Source organism: Theropithecus gelada, chromosome 11 (genome assembly GCF_003255815.1).
Source record: "Theropithecus gelada isolate Dixy chromosome 11, Tgel_1.0, whole genome shotgun sequence".
Lineage (NCBI taxonomy): Eukaryota > Metazoa > Chordata > Mammalia > Primates > Cercopithecidae > Theropithecus > Theropithecus gelada.
This window is the reverse complement of record NC_037679.1, coordinates 103143823-103158188: the sequence shown is the minus strand read 5'-3', so window position 1 is coordinate 103158188 and position 14366 is coordinate 103143823. Positions and strand designations below refer to the sequence as shown.

Below are 14366 nucleotides of genomic sequence, written 5' to 3'. Positions count from 1 at the left end.
TTAAAGCCACAAGTCCCAACCCCCACCAAAATAAAGAAAGTCATCTATTCCTCCATTTAGAAACAGAATTTTTTTAAAACCCACAAACTCCCATTTTGTTAATAGAACAGAGATAAGACATGAGCTTCATCACAGCCCCGGGGGCTCTGCAGGCCAGCTTTGCTCCTGTTTCCCACAGGAAGCCGCACTGTGTGACCTTTTTGGGGGGAAACTTGGAAGAGGGTGAGGGTAGGGCAGAATTTGCATATATAATCATCATTTTCAAGACACAATCTGCATCTCAAACAAAAACAACGGTTCAACTCTCATTGCTCCCACATATTTGTGCTATAAATTAAGTCAAGATTTAGAAACAGGTCCTCAAATCCCAATGAACAAGGAGAAAAAGGAAATTATAGCCAGAATGTGGAAGTGGGGCACACTGGACGGATGGAGGCTGGGAAGAAGCCAACACAAAAAGACGGACAAACCCAAGGGCATCTTTCCAGTCTAGGCACAAACATGTTTCAGTCTCAAAATATCTCTCTTGTAGAATTCCAGGGCTTCAGAAAAAAAGTAAACTAAAACGAGGTAGCCAGACATATATATGTATATATATATAATTTATATATATATAATATATAGAATATATTCAGCAGAAAAAAAGGACCATGATTTCAAATTTTTTCCAAAAAAACAATTTTAAAAAGGAAAGAAGAAAATGAAATGAGCGTGAATAGCAGAGTACTGTAAGAGGAGGAGTGATGAGAAGAGACTGGGATTAGTTACAAAGTGGAAGAAGGGTGAAAAGGCCTTTGTAGCTGGGTTTGCTTTTTATACATTTGAAAATAAAAACCAGATCACAGTATTCAAATGAAAGCTGAAGTGAAGGCAGACATTTTCCTCAACTCCCCAGGGTTGAAAAGACAGTCACTCCCCACCCCCATTTCCAGTCACAGCAGTGGGAATACAGTAGCTGAATCAGTCCTCCACCCCCTGCAGGGGAGTGGGTGGGTAAGCAGCCGAGTCCATTCTCCATCCGCGGGGAAAAGGAGCTGGGAGTAGGGTAGGGTAGGAACCCCAGCTGCAAAGAGAATGGGCTGGAAGCCGGGAGGGGGCTGGAGGAGGGAGGAGAAAACGAGCCTGAGGCTTCTGTCACAGCCCCATCTCATCCGCTGCAATGATCTGTGCATAAGTGTGCGTGTGAGTGTGCGGGGGCGGTGGTGATGGGAGGATGAACAGGGCGGGACAAGGGGAGCTGGTGCTGCCGCCCTCACCTGACCTTCTCACTGTCCGTCATCTGCCAGAGTCCCAGGTTGAGTACCTTGAGGCAGGGCAGCTGCGTGATGCGCTCCAGGCCGCGCTTGGTGATTCGGGTGCAGCCGTACAGGTCTATGCCGGTGAGCTGGCTCAGGTGTTCAGCGATCAGCTCCAGGCCCTTGTCCGTGATGCGCACACACTGTCCAATGTTGAGCGTGCGCAGCCCGTGCATCTGCCGCACCATGCGGTTGATGCCATCATCACTGATGTGGCAGGAGCAGAGGGAGAGAGACTTGAGGCCATCCAGCCCTTGGGCTATGTAAGCCAGACTCTGGTCTCCCACCTTGTCACAGAACGACACATCCAGCCCCGAGAGGCGCAGGCTGCCCATGGCCAGATGCATGATGCCCGTGTCACTGATGTTGTCACAGGAGCGCAGGTTGAGGCTGCGCAGGCTGCCCATGTGCGACAGGTGCAGGAGGCCAGCGTCCGAGATGCCCCCACAGAAGCTGAGGTTGAGGAGCCTCAGGCCCGTCAGCCCTCGGGAGATGTGCTTTAGAGAAAGATCTGTGAGCTTCTGGCAGTCCTGTAGCGTGAGCTGCTCCAGGCCCAGGCAGCCCTCCGCAGCGCTGCGCGTCATGCCGGCCAGGTGCCCGATGCCGACATCCGAGAGGTGGCGGCAGCTGCGGAGGTTAAGGCTCTTGAGGCGCTGCAGACCCCAGGCGATGAGCAAAAGGCCAGTGTTGGTGATGTTGCTGCAACCCCCCAGCTCCAGCACCTCCAGGCCCTTCAGATACTGGGCTATGCGGCCCAGGCTGCTGTCAGTGATCTGCTTGCAGAGGCTCAGGTTGAGAGCGCGCAGGGAGCCGATCTCCTGCACAAACGCGTGGCCCAGCCCGTTGTCGGTGAGGTTGTAGCAGCCGCTGAGGTTGAGGCTCTCGATGTTGGCCATGCCCTGGATCACGTAGCTGAGGCTGCGGCGGAGGCTCAGGATCTGCACGCGGCGGATGCCCCGGGCCTGCAGGCTGGGGAACAGCGACGGGTTGGCCCGGCGCAGGTGCAGCTTGGCCTCCACCCCCCGCCACACCGACTTGTGGTAGGCGGCGTCCCGCCAGGCCGTGCACACCTGCGCCGCGCGCCCCTTGTCCCGGACGTCCAGGTAGCCGAAGATCATGGCCAGCAGCTCCGGGAACAGGCATGAGATGTGGGTCTCCATCTTCCTCCTCCCCCCTCCGCGGCGCTGGGGGGAGGAGGCGCGGGCCCCGCCGCTCCGGACTCGGGCAGGCGACGAGAGCGCTTCTCCCCAGCCGCCGCCGCTGCCGCCGCCTCGGGCCCAACGGCCGGCCCCTCCCCGCCTTCCGGCTCCGGCCGCCGCCGCCGCTCCTCCTCCTGGTCCGTCCGTCCTTCCTTCCTGCCGGCTGCGCCTCCGGCCCGGCCCTCCCCCGCCCCGGGCTCCGCGCGGCGCTCACATCCCGGGCGGGGAAGGCGCCTCGCTCTCGCTCCCGGAGGCCGGCCGCCGCCGCCTCGGCTCTACCCACGCCGCGCCCGGGCCGCGCCGCTCCGCCCGCGCCGCCGCGCCCACGCCCCCTGCCGCATCCTCCGCCTCCTGCCGCCGCCGCTGCTCCGCGGGCCGGCGGGCGGCGAGGGGGCCCCGGGGGCCGGGCGCACGGGCTCCGGGCGCGGAGGAGGCTTCCTGCTGCCTTTGTCTCTCGCCCGCTTTTCAAACCTCCCAGCCCCGGGCCGCCCGCACTCCGCCGCCCAGGCGGGGGGACCAGGAGGCCAATCCCGGCTGGCGGCGCGCGTTCCTTCTCCCCCGCCGTCCGCGGCCACTTGGGAGCTGCCGGCCCCCGCACCGAGGACGCCGCGGCCGTCCGGCCGGAGCGCGGCTCGGCGCAGACCCCGGGCGAGCAGGCGGGCCGCGCGTTTGGTAGCGCCCGAGCCGGCTCCGGCTCCGCCGCCCTGCAGCGCGTCCCCTCCGCCGCTCCCGCTCCCCCGCGCCCGCGCAATGGTACGGGCCTGCGCTGCCGGAACTGTGGAGCCGTTGCCCTGGAAACCGAGTTCGGCCTGGTCCCGTGGCCCCTGGTTTTTAACCCTGTGGGCGCCGTGCGGGAGCAGCAGCTGTCAGCCGAGCACCTCCCCACCCGGCTGCTTTTCACCCCGCAGCCCGTTATTGAGCCGTTCCCTCTCTGGGCCACGCCCCAGCCCCGTTCCTTCTTTTTCTTTGCTGTTGAAGTCTGTGCAACCCCTTCCCACAGTTTACCCCTACAATCCCTGACCCTTACTTCACACCCCTCTCCCTTGATTATCCCTGCGAGAGCCTCCTCCTATAGCAGTGCTCAATAATCATCACCCCAACTATCCTATTCTTGCTGTCCCTAATGCCCCTTAACACATCTCATTATCACACCCCTGCTCCCCCGGTTGGAGCTGTTTCCTACGACTCCTTTCTCTCCAGTCTCGTGTCTTAAATTGTAGAGAAACTGGCCTTTACTCATCTTAAACAATGACCCCCTCCAGTCGGTGTTCTAGAAATTTCTAGAATTATCTGTACTTCCTTCTAGCATCTTCTGATGGTTTCCAGACATGCTGTGTGTGTTCCCCTCGGTACTTGATATATCAAAACTTCCCTCTACTTCTGCAGGCTGTTGCACTACCAATACCCTCAGCCCACTTTGCTTAGAGGGGAACAGCCTTCCCTAAACCTTGTTTTAGGAGCTTTCTCCTTGTCATCAGCCTTAGACTATCAGTTGCATGGCTCAGTTGTACTGATAGTCAATATATTCGTATATGCTGAATCCAGTTTACTTTTTGATTAAAATGGAATGACAATTGAACTTGGTTTAAGACAATCCAGTCGTGTCTGTTGGTTTATCAACTGTTTTATGGAAAGAGGGCACAATTACATTCTAGGATGTAGCCCCTGGGTCCTCAATACCCGTACTAAGGATAGAATTTCAGAAGTTTCATTTTAACTACCCCCAAACCAAGAATTTTTGGATCAGAGAAAATGACCCTCTGTATTTTAATTTATGGATCCACACAACTAGATACAACACAACCGGCTTTATCAGAAAGGGAAAATGGTTTCATTGATTCTTTGAGGACCTGAACAAGATTTGGAAGGGGTTCCATGTTCAGTGTAGGAGAGTAACTTTCGCTCAAGCAACCAATATTGGACCAAATACGTACAAATTCAGTAATAGGCATAATACACCTTTTACACCCCTACCACTCCTCTTTCCTAAATCAGGAAATACAGAAGCAAAAATTCTCGCCAGCTTATTACCTCACCCACATTACACGCAGTGTGAAGCCCATAGATTTTTATAACCTTCCTGAAAAAAATAGACTGTACTGTTAGTCATCCAGTACCTCCAGATGTACGGTGGCAGTAAGTGTCACGATTCCGGGGTGTGCCTGGGCTTCACTCTTCTCCTGGGGGTTATCTAGGCTTTTATTCTTATCAGTCACTTCTACCTAAACTTTGACCTTAAATTCTGCGTGAAAGTCACTTTTTGGTTGTTCTATGCACCTAGATGTGTTTGGGTTCATGTCAAGGCCTTAATCCAAAGCACCTTAGTGTAACTTAATCCTGTTTAATACAAAACAAAGTACCCCACACATTTGGGGGGAATTTTAGACAGGGGGCCTGACCAAGCTCAGACTAAGAAGGAGTTTAAAGGTTTTCCTTTTCTAGAAAGGCCTTTGTTCTCAAATCTGAAGAGTCATTCAGAGGCATCTGGAAGCACTTTCTCTAGAAGCTGGCTGTCTGGTCCTTGTTCTAGCAACAGTTTTTCTTGACTTGAATTCTAGAATCTTATTAACACAGAGCCTTTTATTTAAGGCACTCAAGTATATATTACAAGGATTTTCAGCAATAAATAGGAAAATATAGCATCAAGAAGCATCACAGAAAAAGCATTCGTGGGGAAAAGGAACTAGGGCATAGAATGAGCCGTATGCAGAATCTAAACACCTGGTGCCTGTGCCACTGGTGAAACAATCCCCTTTCTGGGTCTCGGTTTCCTTGTGTTACACCAGGGTGATTTGACTAGGTAATCTTCAGGGACCTTTCCAGTAGGAACACTGTGAGGCCAAGAGCCTAGCATACCGTCTCCTTAGCCTATGGAAGTATACCTTGTTCCTAATGCAGGCTCCAGATATTAAGAATAATTTCAAATGCAATAACTTCTTGGGAATTTTGGTTTATGCTCAGACTTAGGACCCAAAAATATATGGAGAGTATGTATAGATAGGAGACTCTGATTGTCTGGCAAATATGTGTACCAATGAAGAAAATTCCGTGGCTTGCTCTTCATATTTTTAAAACTTGTTGAGATTTTTGTATATGATTTAACAAGTTGCAACCGGAAGTTTTTTTCTGAATGAACTATAGCCTATTTAAAAGCAGAATTGATAGCCTTGTGTAGGGAAGGCTCTCCAAAGCCTTACCAAGAATTTTTTTTTTTTAATTCTAGATTTTTCAGATGGAGTATGCTTTTCACCTGGGTAGGGTGAGAGGCCCAACCCCAAGATCAAGCTTACCTAAGGATTCATACTTTCTCCTTCAGAAGGGGCACACCTGGCAGGAAAGATCAGAAGTGCTCTGGAGCTTTTAACTCCTCATTCAAGAATATATATGTATTTCCAAAACTAGTGGGCCAGAGTCTAGTTTATGGGTTGGGTCAAAGGAGTTAAAATAGGCCGGGCAAAGTGGCTCATGCCTGTAATCCCAGCACATTGGGAGGCTGAGGTGGGCTAATCACTGGAGGTCGGGAGTTCGAGACCAGCCTGGCCAACATGGTGAACCCCAACTCTACTAAAAAAAACAAAACTGTTAGCCAGGCATGGTCACACATGCATGTAATCCCAGCTACTCAGGAGGCTGAGGCATGAGAATCACATGAACCCAGGAGGCAGAGGTTGCAGTCAGCTGGTACTGTCTCACTGCACTCCAGCCTGGGCAACAGAGCAAGAGACCTTGTCAAAAAAAAAAAAAAAGTTAAAATATTTTGTGTCTATTTTCCTTGAACTCTAATGTATCTTTGGCACAATGCCTGCTATGTAGTAGACATTTTGTCAATGTTGTTGAACTGACATGAATGAGATGGATAATATAAATAATAATCTCTTTATGTAAGACTTCATACATATCGAACTTCTTGGAGAGCTGGGCAGCATTAGTAATCTGAGGTTTATAATAAAATGCTGCCTTTCCAACTTAAAGGTTTCTTGAGAATAACATTCATTCTATTGCTAAGTGTTTCTAAGTAGGAGAGCATCACTCTTGACACTTCTTGGTGACAGAATATTAAAGATAAGAGAGGGTGAGGATTTGATTCACTGATTGCAAATAAAAGATTTAAGCAGAAACAATAAACAAAAAAAAACCCCTATTTAAAAATGGGCAAAAGATTTAAATAGACATTTCTCCAAAGAAGATACCCAAATGACCCACAGCGCGTGAAAAGATGCTCAACATCATTAGTCATAGGGAGATGCAAATGAAAGCCACAATAAGATACCACCTCATATCCATAAGGATGACTACTATTAATAAAACAGAAAATAGGCCGGGCGCGGTGGCTCAAGCCTGTAATCCCAGCACTTTGGGAGGCCGAGGCGGGTGGATCACGAGGTCAGGAGATCGAGACCATCCTGGCTAACATGGTGAAACCCCGTCTCTACTAAAAATACAAAATACTAGCCGGGCGTGGTGGCGGGCGCCTGTAGTCCCAGCTACTCGGAGGCTGAGGCGGGAGAATGGCGTGAACCCGGGAGGTGGAGCTTGCAGTGAGCCGAGATCGCGCCACCGCACTCCAGCCTGGGCGACAGAGCGAGACTCCGTCTCAAAAAAAAAAAAAAAATAAAAAAAAAATAAAAAAATAAAATAAAACAGAAAATAACAAGTGTAGGTAAGGATATAGAGAAAGTAGAATCCTGGTGCACTGTGGGTGAGAATGTAAAGTTGTGGGCCAGGCACAGTGACTCACACCTGTAATTCCAGCACTTTAGGAGGCTGAAGCAGGAGGATTGCTTGAGCCCAGGAGTTCAAGATCAACCTGGGCAACATAGCAAGACCCCATCTCTATTACAAAAAATTGCGCAGCTGCTATCTAAAATGGTATGGCCATTTCTCAAAAAATTAAAAATACCATATGATTCTGTTTCTAGGTATGTACCTAAAAGAATTGAAAGCAGGGGCTCAAAGAGCTATTTGTACATCCATGTTCCTAGTAACGTTATTCATAATACCAAAAGTTAGAAGCAACTGAATATCCATTGACAAATGAACGGATAAGCAAATTGTGATATATACTCACAAGGGAATATTATTCAGCCTTGAAAAGGAAGGAGATTCTGACACATAGTACAACATGGATGAACCCTAAGGACATTGTGCTAAGTTAATAAGCCAATCACAAAATGGCAAATACTGTACAATTCCACTTATACGAGGTATCTAGAGTAGTCAAAATTATAGAAACAGAAAAAAATAATCATTGCTAGGGGCTGGGGAGAGGGTTGATGCGGAATGAGGAGTTGTTTAATGGTTATAGAGTTTCAGTTTTACGAGATGGAAAAGTTCTGAAAATTGGTTGCACAAGAATGTGAATATACCTAACACTACTGAGCTGTACACTTAAAAATGGGCCAGGCGAGGTGGCTCATGCCTATAATCCCAGCACTTTGGGAGGCTAAGGCGGGTGATCACCTGAGGTCAGGAGTTCGAGACCAGCCTGACCAACATGGAGAAACCTTGTCTCTACTAAAAATACAAAACTAGCCGGGCATGGTGGCGCATGCCTGTAATCCCAGCTACTCGGGAGGCTGAGGCAGGAGAATCACTTAAACCCGGGAGGTGGAGGTTGCAGTGAGCCAAGATTGTGCCATGGCATTCCAGCCTGGGCAATAAGAGCAAAACTTTGTCTTAAAAAAAACAAAAACAAACAAACAAAAAAAAGGTTAAGATGACAAATTTTATGTGTACTTTGCAATTAAAAATTTTAAAAAGATTTTAGCAGGACAAAGATTTTGAAATAAAGATAGAAAAGAAAAAGAGAAAAATAGGTGAAAAGTATTCTCACATCAACAGATTGCCAGGAACCCCCTGAGATATTTGAGATGTTCTCCCAAATTGCTAGCTTGCTGTATCTTGTAAATGTAGGCTTAGGATCATCTTTATCCAATACCGTAAAAGTAAGGGCTTGTGATCTGGGTAGCGAGAGCCTTCCCGTGAGGATGAATGTGTACTGTGTTGTCCACACTGAAAAACTCATTCCAGGTGAAAGGGGGTGTTAAGCTATTACTATTCACCCCCGATGGATGGTCGTGCCCTTTTACTCTTGAAATGGGGTTGCCATTTGTAATTTGTTATTTGCAACGTTTGAGTGTTAACTGTAATAGGTGTTTTTGTAGTTTCAGGCACCCAACCAAAGAATTAGAAATACAGTAATAGAATAATCTCGGATATCAGGTATTGTTTGTTCAGTGTTGACAAACACCTTAGGTACTTGTTACAAAACAGGTAGATAGAACGACTCTAGAAAAATACAGTGTGTTGTAAATGTAGCCATTTCCAGGTCACTGAACACTTAGAAAGATGGGTTTTCAATTTATTCACTCATTCGGGCTGGGCAGGGTGGCTGTAATAGCAGCATTTTGGGAGGCCAGGGTGGGAGGATCACTTGATCCCAAGAGTTTGAGACTAGCCTAGGCAACATAGCAAGGTCCCATCTCTACAAGAAATAAAAATAGGCCGGGCGTGGTGGCTCAAGCCTGTAATCCCAGCACTTTGGGAGGCCGAGACGGGCGGATCACGAGGTCAGGAGATCGAGACCATCCTGGCTAACAGGGTGAAACCCCGTCTCTACTAAAAAATACAAAAAGCTAGCCGGGCGAGGTGGCGGGCGCCTGTAGTCCCAGCTACTCGGGAGGCTGAGGCAGGAGAATGGCGTGAACCCGGGAGGCGGAGCTTGCAGTGAGCTGAGATCCGGCCACTGCACTCCAGCCTGGGTGACAGAGCGAGACTCCGTCTCAAAAAAAATAAAAAAGAAAAAAAGAAAAAAAAAAAAGAAATAAAAATAAAAATAATTAACCAGGCGTGATGGCACGCACCTGTAGTCCCAGCTAGTCAGGAGGCTGAGGCAAGCAGGAAGATCGCTGGGCCAGGAGGTCAAGGCTGCAGTGAACTGTGCTCGCACCCCTGCACTCCAGCGTGGGTGACAGAGCGAGACCATCTCTCAAGAAAAAAAAAATTCAGGAAAATATTAATACAAATTATATATATTGCTCTGTGCTATGAAATAAACGAAGATGTAGAAGATTATGTTTTTGCCTTTAAGAACTTGGGATCCAGCAGGTGAGCTAGAAAATACCTGTGACGGTGACAGTATTTGTTAGTGTTATACGTGCCAGCAGAGTGATAGAAATAAAGTTCTCAGTTTGGAGGATCCATAGTGAAACCTAGAATTTGAATAGGTGTTGATGGGAAGAATGTCATTACATTATAGTGGAAATTTTATTAGAGAATAGGCTGAAGTTTTACATTGTTTAGAAAAAAATAACATTAGAATAGCAACCATATATCGTCATACATTGTTATGGATATTCCATATTGAGGCATCAGTTATGTTAATCTAAAAAAATCACTTTCCCAAAGAATTCTTAGGTTTTATTTTTCCCAAGAATAAGAGATCTGGCTGGGCACGGTGGATCATTCCCATAATCCCAGCATTTGGGGTGGCTGAGGTGAGAGGATCACTTGAGCCCAAGAGTTCAAGATCAGCCTGGGCAACACAGGGAGACCCTATCCCTACAAAATTAAATTTAAAAAATTAGCCAGACACAGTGGTGCGCACCTATAGTCCCAGCTCTTCACAAGGCTGAGGTAGGAGGATAGTTTGAGCCCAGGAGGTCAAGGCTGCAGTGAGCCGTGATCACACCAGTGCACTCCAGCCTGGGTAACAGAGAGAGGGAGAAGAGAAAGAAAAAAGAGAAACCTTTATTTTAACTCTTATGTATTTAGAATTGAAAGTCAGTATCTTATCTAAAGTCAGAAAATTTTTTTTTTTTTTTTTTTGAGACGGAGTCTCGCTCTGTCGCCCAGGCTGGAGTGCAGTGGCCGGATCTCAGCTCACTGCAAGCTCCGCCTCCCGGGTTCACGCCATTCTCCGGCCTCAGCCTCCCGAGTAGCTGGGACTACAGGCACCCGCCACTTCACCCGGCTAGTTTTTTGTATTTTTTAGTAGAGACGGGGTTTCACCGTGTTAACCAGGATGGTCTCGATCTCCCGACCTCGTGATCCGCCCGTCTCGGCCTCCCAAAGTGCTGGGATTACAGGCTTGAGCCACCGCGCCCGGCCTAAAGTCAGAAAATTTTAATTCATGGTCTGGACTTTGCAACTGTTTTTACAACCAAGATTGCCTCAAAAAAAAAAAAGTTTTTTTTGTTGTTTTAGTCAGCTCTCTCCTCATGTGCCCCATTCTTCTCTCTAACAGTAGAACCAGACAAAGATGGAAAAAGAGAGAAGTTCAAGTGTCCTGCCTGTGGCGTCCACGTGTGACTCTCCCCTACATGCCTGTGCCTTCTGTTCCCATTTCCCGTGAGCTGTGTTCACACCACACTTGGAGTCTGAAGCTGTGTGTTTGAGTCCTTGCCCTCCCAGTGTAGTCTGTTGCATGACCTATGGCAAAGTCACTCAATTCTTTGAGCTTCAGTTTCCTCATCTATAAAACGAAAGTGATTGCCGTTCACAGAGCTGTGGTGAGAATTCGTTAAGAAAACATCCACCAGCAAGGAAAGGCCTAGTGCATACCTGGCACATAGTAGGGACCTGGTAAATGCTGCTTTTGTTCTGCTCTTTTATAAAGATGCACTTTGAAAAAGAAAAAAAAAACAAAACCCTCACATATGTGCCTCAAAATGATACAGATGTACATTTGCTGACAGTTAAACTTTTTTTAAACTTTATTTCCTGTTTTAAAGAAATGTACAGGTTCGAAGCTGGGCGCAGTTGCTCATGCCTGTAATCCCAGCCCTTTGGGAGGCCAAGAGGCAGGTGAATCACAAGGTTAGGAATTTGAGACCAGCCCGGCCAACATGGTGAAACCTCGTCTCTACTAAAAATACAGAAAATTAGCTGGGTGTAGTGGGGGGCACCTGTAATCTCAGCTACTACTCGGAGCTACTCGGGAGGCTGGGGCAGGAGAATAGCTTGAACCTGGGGTGCGGAGATTGCAGTGAGCTGAGATCGCTCCACTGCACTCCAGCCTGGGCAACAGAGCGAGACTCTGTCTCAAAAAAAAGAAAAAGAAAAAGACATGTACAGGTTCAAGGACTAGAAACATAACCAAAGTGTAGGAGCATAAGAGAATGATCTTTCAGGTAGAGCCAGCCATCTGCTTGCATCTTATCTTCTCCTCTGTAAGTCAGGAAGGGCAGCATGTTCCATTCACCCACAAAGAAATGGTCCAGAACTCCTCTCCTGCCAGACATCCATCCGTCCTGTGGCCTTGGACCTGTGGTTTCACTGCCAACTCTTACTCTTTCTTTCTTTCTTTTTTTGAGACAGAGTCTCACTTTGTCGCCCAGGCTGGAGTACAGTGGCTCAATCTCAGCTCACTGCAACCTCCACCTCCCGGGTTCAAGCGATTCTCCTGCCTCAGCCTCCCAAGTAGCTGAGATTACAGGCACCTGCCACCACGCCTGGCTGAATTTTTTTTTTTTTTTTTTTTTTTTTTTTTTGAGACAGAGTCTCGCTCTGTCACCCAGGCTGGAGTGCAGTGGTGCGATCTTGGCTCACTGCAAGCTCCGCCTCCCAGGTTCACGCCATTCTCCTGCCTCAGCCTCCCGAGTAGCTGGGACTACAGGCGCCCACCACCAGGCCCGGCTAATTTTTTTTTTTTGTATTTTTAGTAGAGACGGGGTTTCACCACATTAGCCAGGATGGTCCCGATCTCCTGACCTCGTGATCCACCCACCTCGGCCTCCCAAAGTGCTGGGATTACAGGTGTGAGCCACCGCATCTGGCCTGATTTTTATATTATTAGTAGAGATGGGGTTTCACCATGTTGGCCAGGCTGGTCTTGAACTCCTGACCTCAGGTGACCCACCCGCCTCAGCCTCCCAAAGTGCTGGGATTATAGGCATGAGTCATTACGCCTGGCCCAACTCTTGCTCTTTCTTTTGCTTAGAGCGCTGGTTCTGAAGCTCGACTAGACATCCGAATAAACTTGAGGGCTTCTTGATGCAGGATATCTGGGGAGAGGCCTGAGAATTTGCATTTCTCACATTGCTGTCAGCATCACTTGGGAACTGGGGATCACAGAACTGAGAATCACTGGTAGAACCTCCTAGTACCCATTTTTTTTTTCTTCTTTAAAACTTTTGTTAAATTATACTTCTTAAAAGCTATCTCTTTTTGGCAAAATAAAAAGAATATAGGAAAAAACTATAGTCCGCCCCCCCCCGCCTCCATCTTCTGTCTTTTAGCTCATAAACGCCTCTGATACAAAGGTTAAAATTTTCTCCAGTGGTATGGTGAAAAGAACTTGGGTTTTACAGTCAGATGAATTCTAGGATAAAATCTTGACTCGGTCACTTATTAGCTCTATGACTTTGGACAAGTTATTTAACCACTAAGAGCCTCAATTGTCTCATCTATAAAATGGACTCGTGATTTCCAAATCTTGGGAGTTTTGTGAGGGTTGACTGGGATAATGTGTGTAACCTCCTAGTACAGTGACAGACCATAATGAAAACAGCTTGATGTTTATTGAGCATTTATTGAGTAGTAGGCCTTCTTTTAATGTCTTTACATATATGAATTTACCTAATTGTCACAACAGCCCATTTTCACAACCTATGAAGAGGGTTCATTATTATCTCCATTTTACAGATGAGGAAAGCACAGCCCAGAGAAGCGACTTGCTCAAGACCAAACAGCTGGCCGAACTGGAATTTGAATTCTGTGATCTGGATCTAGAGCCCATATCCAAGCCACCATGCTTTGCTGTGTTAACAATATAAGTTTAGCATTCCACCTTGCTAGGATGCAGTTACTCTATGATGCCACATAAAGAGAGGTCCATGACACAGAAAGATAAATGCCACATGTTCTCACTCGTGTGTGGGAGCTAAAAACAACTGAGCTCATAGAAATAGAAGTAGGGGTGAGGTACTGTGGCTCACGCCTGTAATCCCAGCATTTTGGGAGGCCGAGGCGGGTGGATCACTTGAGGCCAGGAGTTTGAGACCAGCCTGGGCAACATGCAGAGACCCCCATCTCTACAAAAATAGAGAAATTAGCCTGGCATTGTGTGCACCAGGGATCCCAGCTACTCTGGAGGCTGAGATGGGAGGATCGCTGGAGCCCAGGAGGTCGAGGCTGCAGTGAGCTATGATCACACCACTGCACTCCAGCCTGGGTGACAGAGGGAGATCCTGACTGAAAGAAAGAAAGAGGCTGGGAAGTGCAGCAGGGAGGGGAGGACAGGAATAGGTCAGTTAATGGATGTAAAATTACAGCTAGACAGGAGGAATAAGTTCTAGTGTTCTAAAGCACTGTAGGGCGAATATAGTTAACAACGTATTTGTTCAAAAAGCTAGAAGAGAGGATTTTCAGTGTTCCCAACACGAAGAAATGGTTTTTGAGGTGATGGATATGCTGATCACCCTGACTGGATCCATTATACATAGCCTACATGGATAGAAATAGCACTCTGTGCTGTATAACTGTGTACAATTTTTACACATGTCAACTGAAAACAAAAGGGAAAAAGATGTGCAAATATGTTTTGAGATCTTTAAAGTGCCATGTAAATGTATGGTATGTTTTGTTTGTTAGGAGTACTGCTCTCCCATTATGTATTTGAACAACTCCTCATAAAACAAAGTACCTTTGGCTTGGGACAAAAATAGAGTTAACAGTGAGTGTGATATTGACCACACTGTGGGCAGGACCTGGTCACGGTGAGGTGTGGTGATCGTGCAAAACACTCGAAGGCTCTGGTGGGTGTGCTAGCCAAAGTAGGTCAGAGTGTGTGGGGGGGTAGGAGAGGGGTGTGAGAGAGAGAGAGAGTGGGTGTGTGTGGGTGTGAGAGAGGGAGAGTGGGTGTGTGTGGGTG

General features: G+C 47.8%; 2 protein-coding genes across 6 annotated transcripts in view; one reads left to right on the top strand and one right to left on the bottom strand.

The window, feature by feature from the left end:
- FBXL14 (F-box and leucine rich repeat protein 14) overlaps nucleotides 1–3215 on the bottom strand; it is a 33265-nt gene extending 30050 nt beyond the window's left edge. For 2 of the 4 annotated variants that reach the window (XM_025402910.1, XM_025402912.1), the window contains exon 1: nucleotides 1262–3215. In XM_025402910.1, the coding sequence (XP_025258695.1) occupies nucleotides 1262–2455 (1194 nt within the window). In that variant the 5' untranslated portion in view covers nucleotides 2456–3215. The remainder of the gene's footprint in view (nucleotides 1–1261) is intronic. The other 2 variants (XM_025402911.1, XM_025402913.1) reach the window with 1 other exon arrangement.
- WNT5B (Wnt family member 5B) overlaps nucleotides 1–14366 on the top strand; it is a 118474-nt gene that overhangs the window by 56813 nt on the left and 47295 nt on the right. The window lies entirely within an intron of this gene.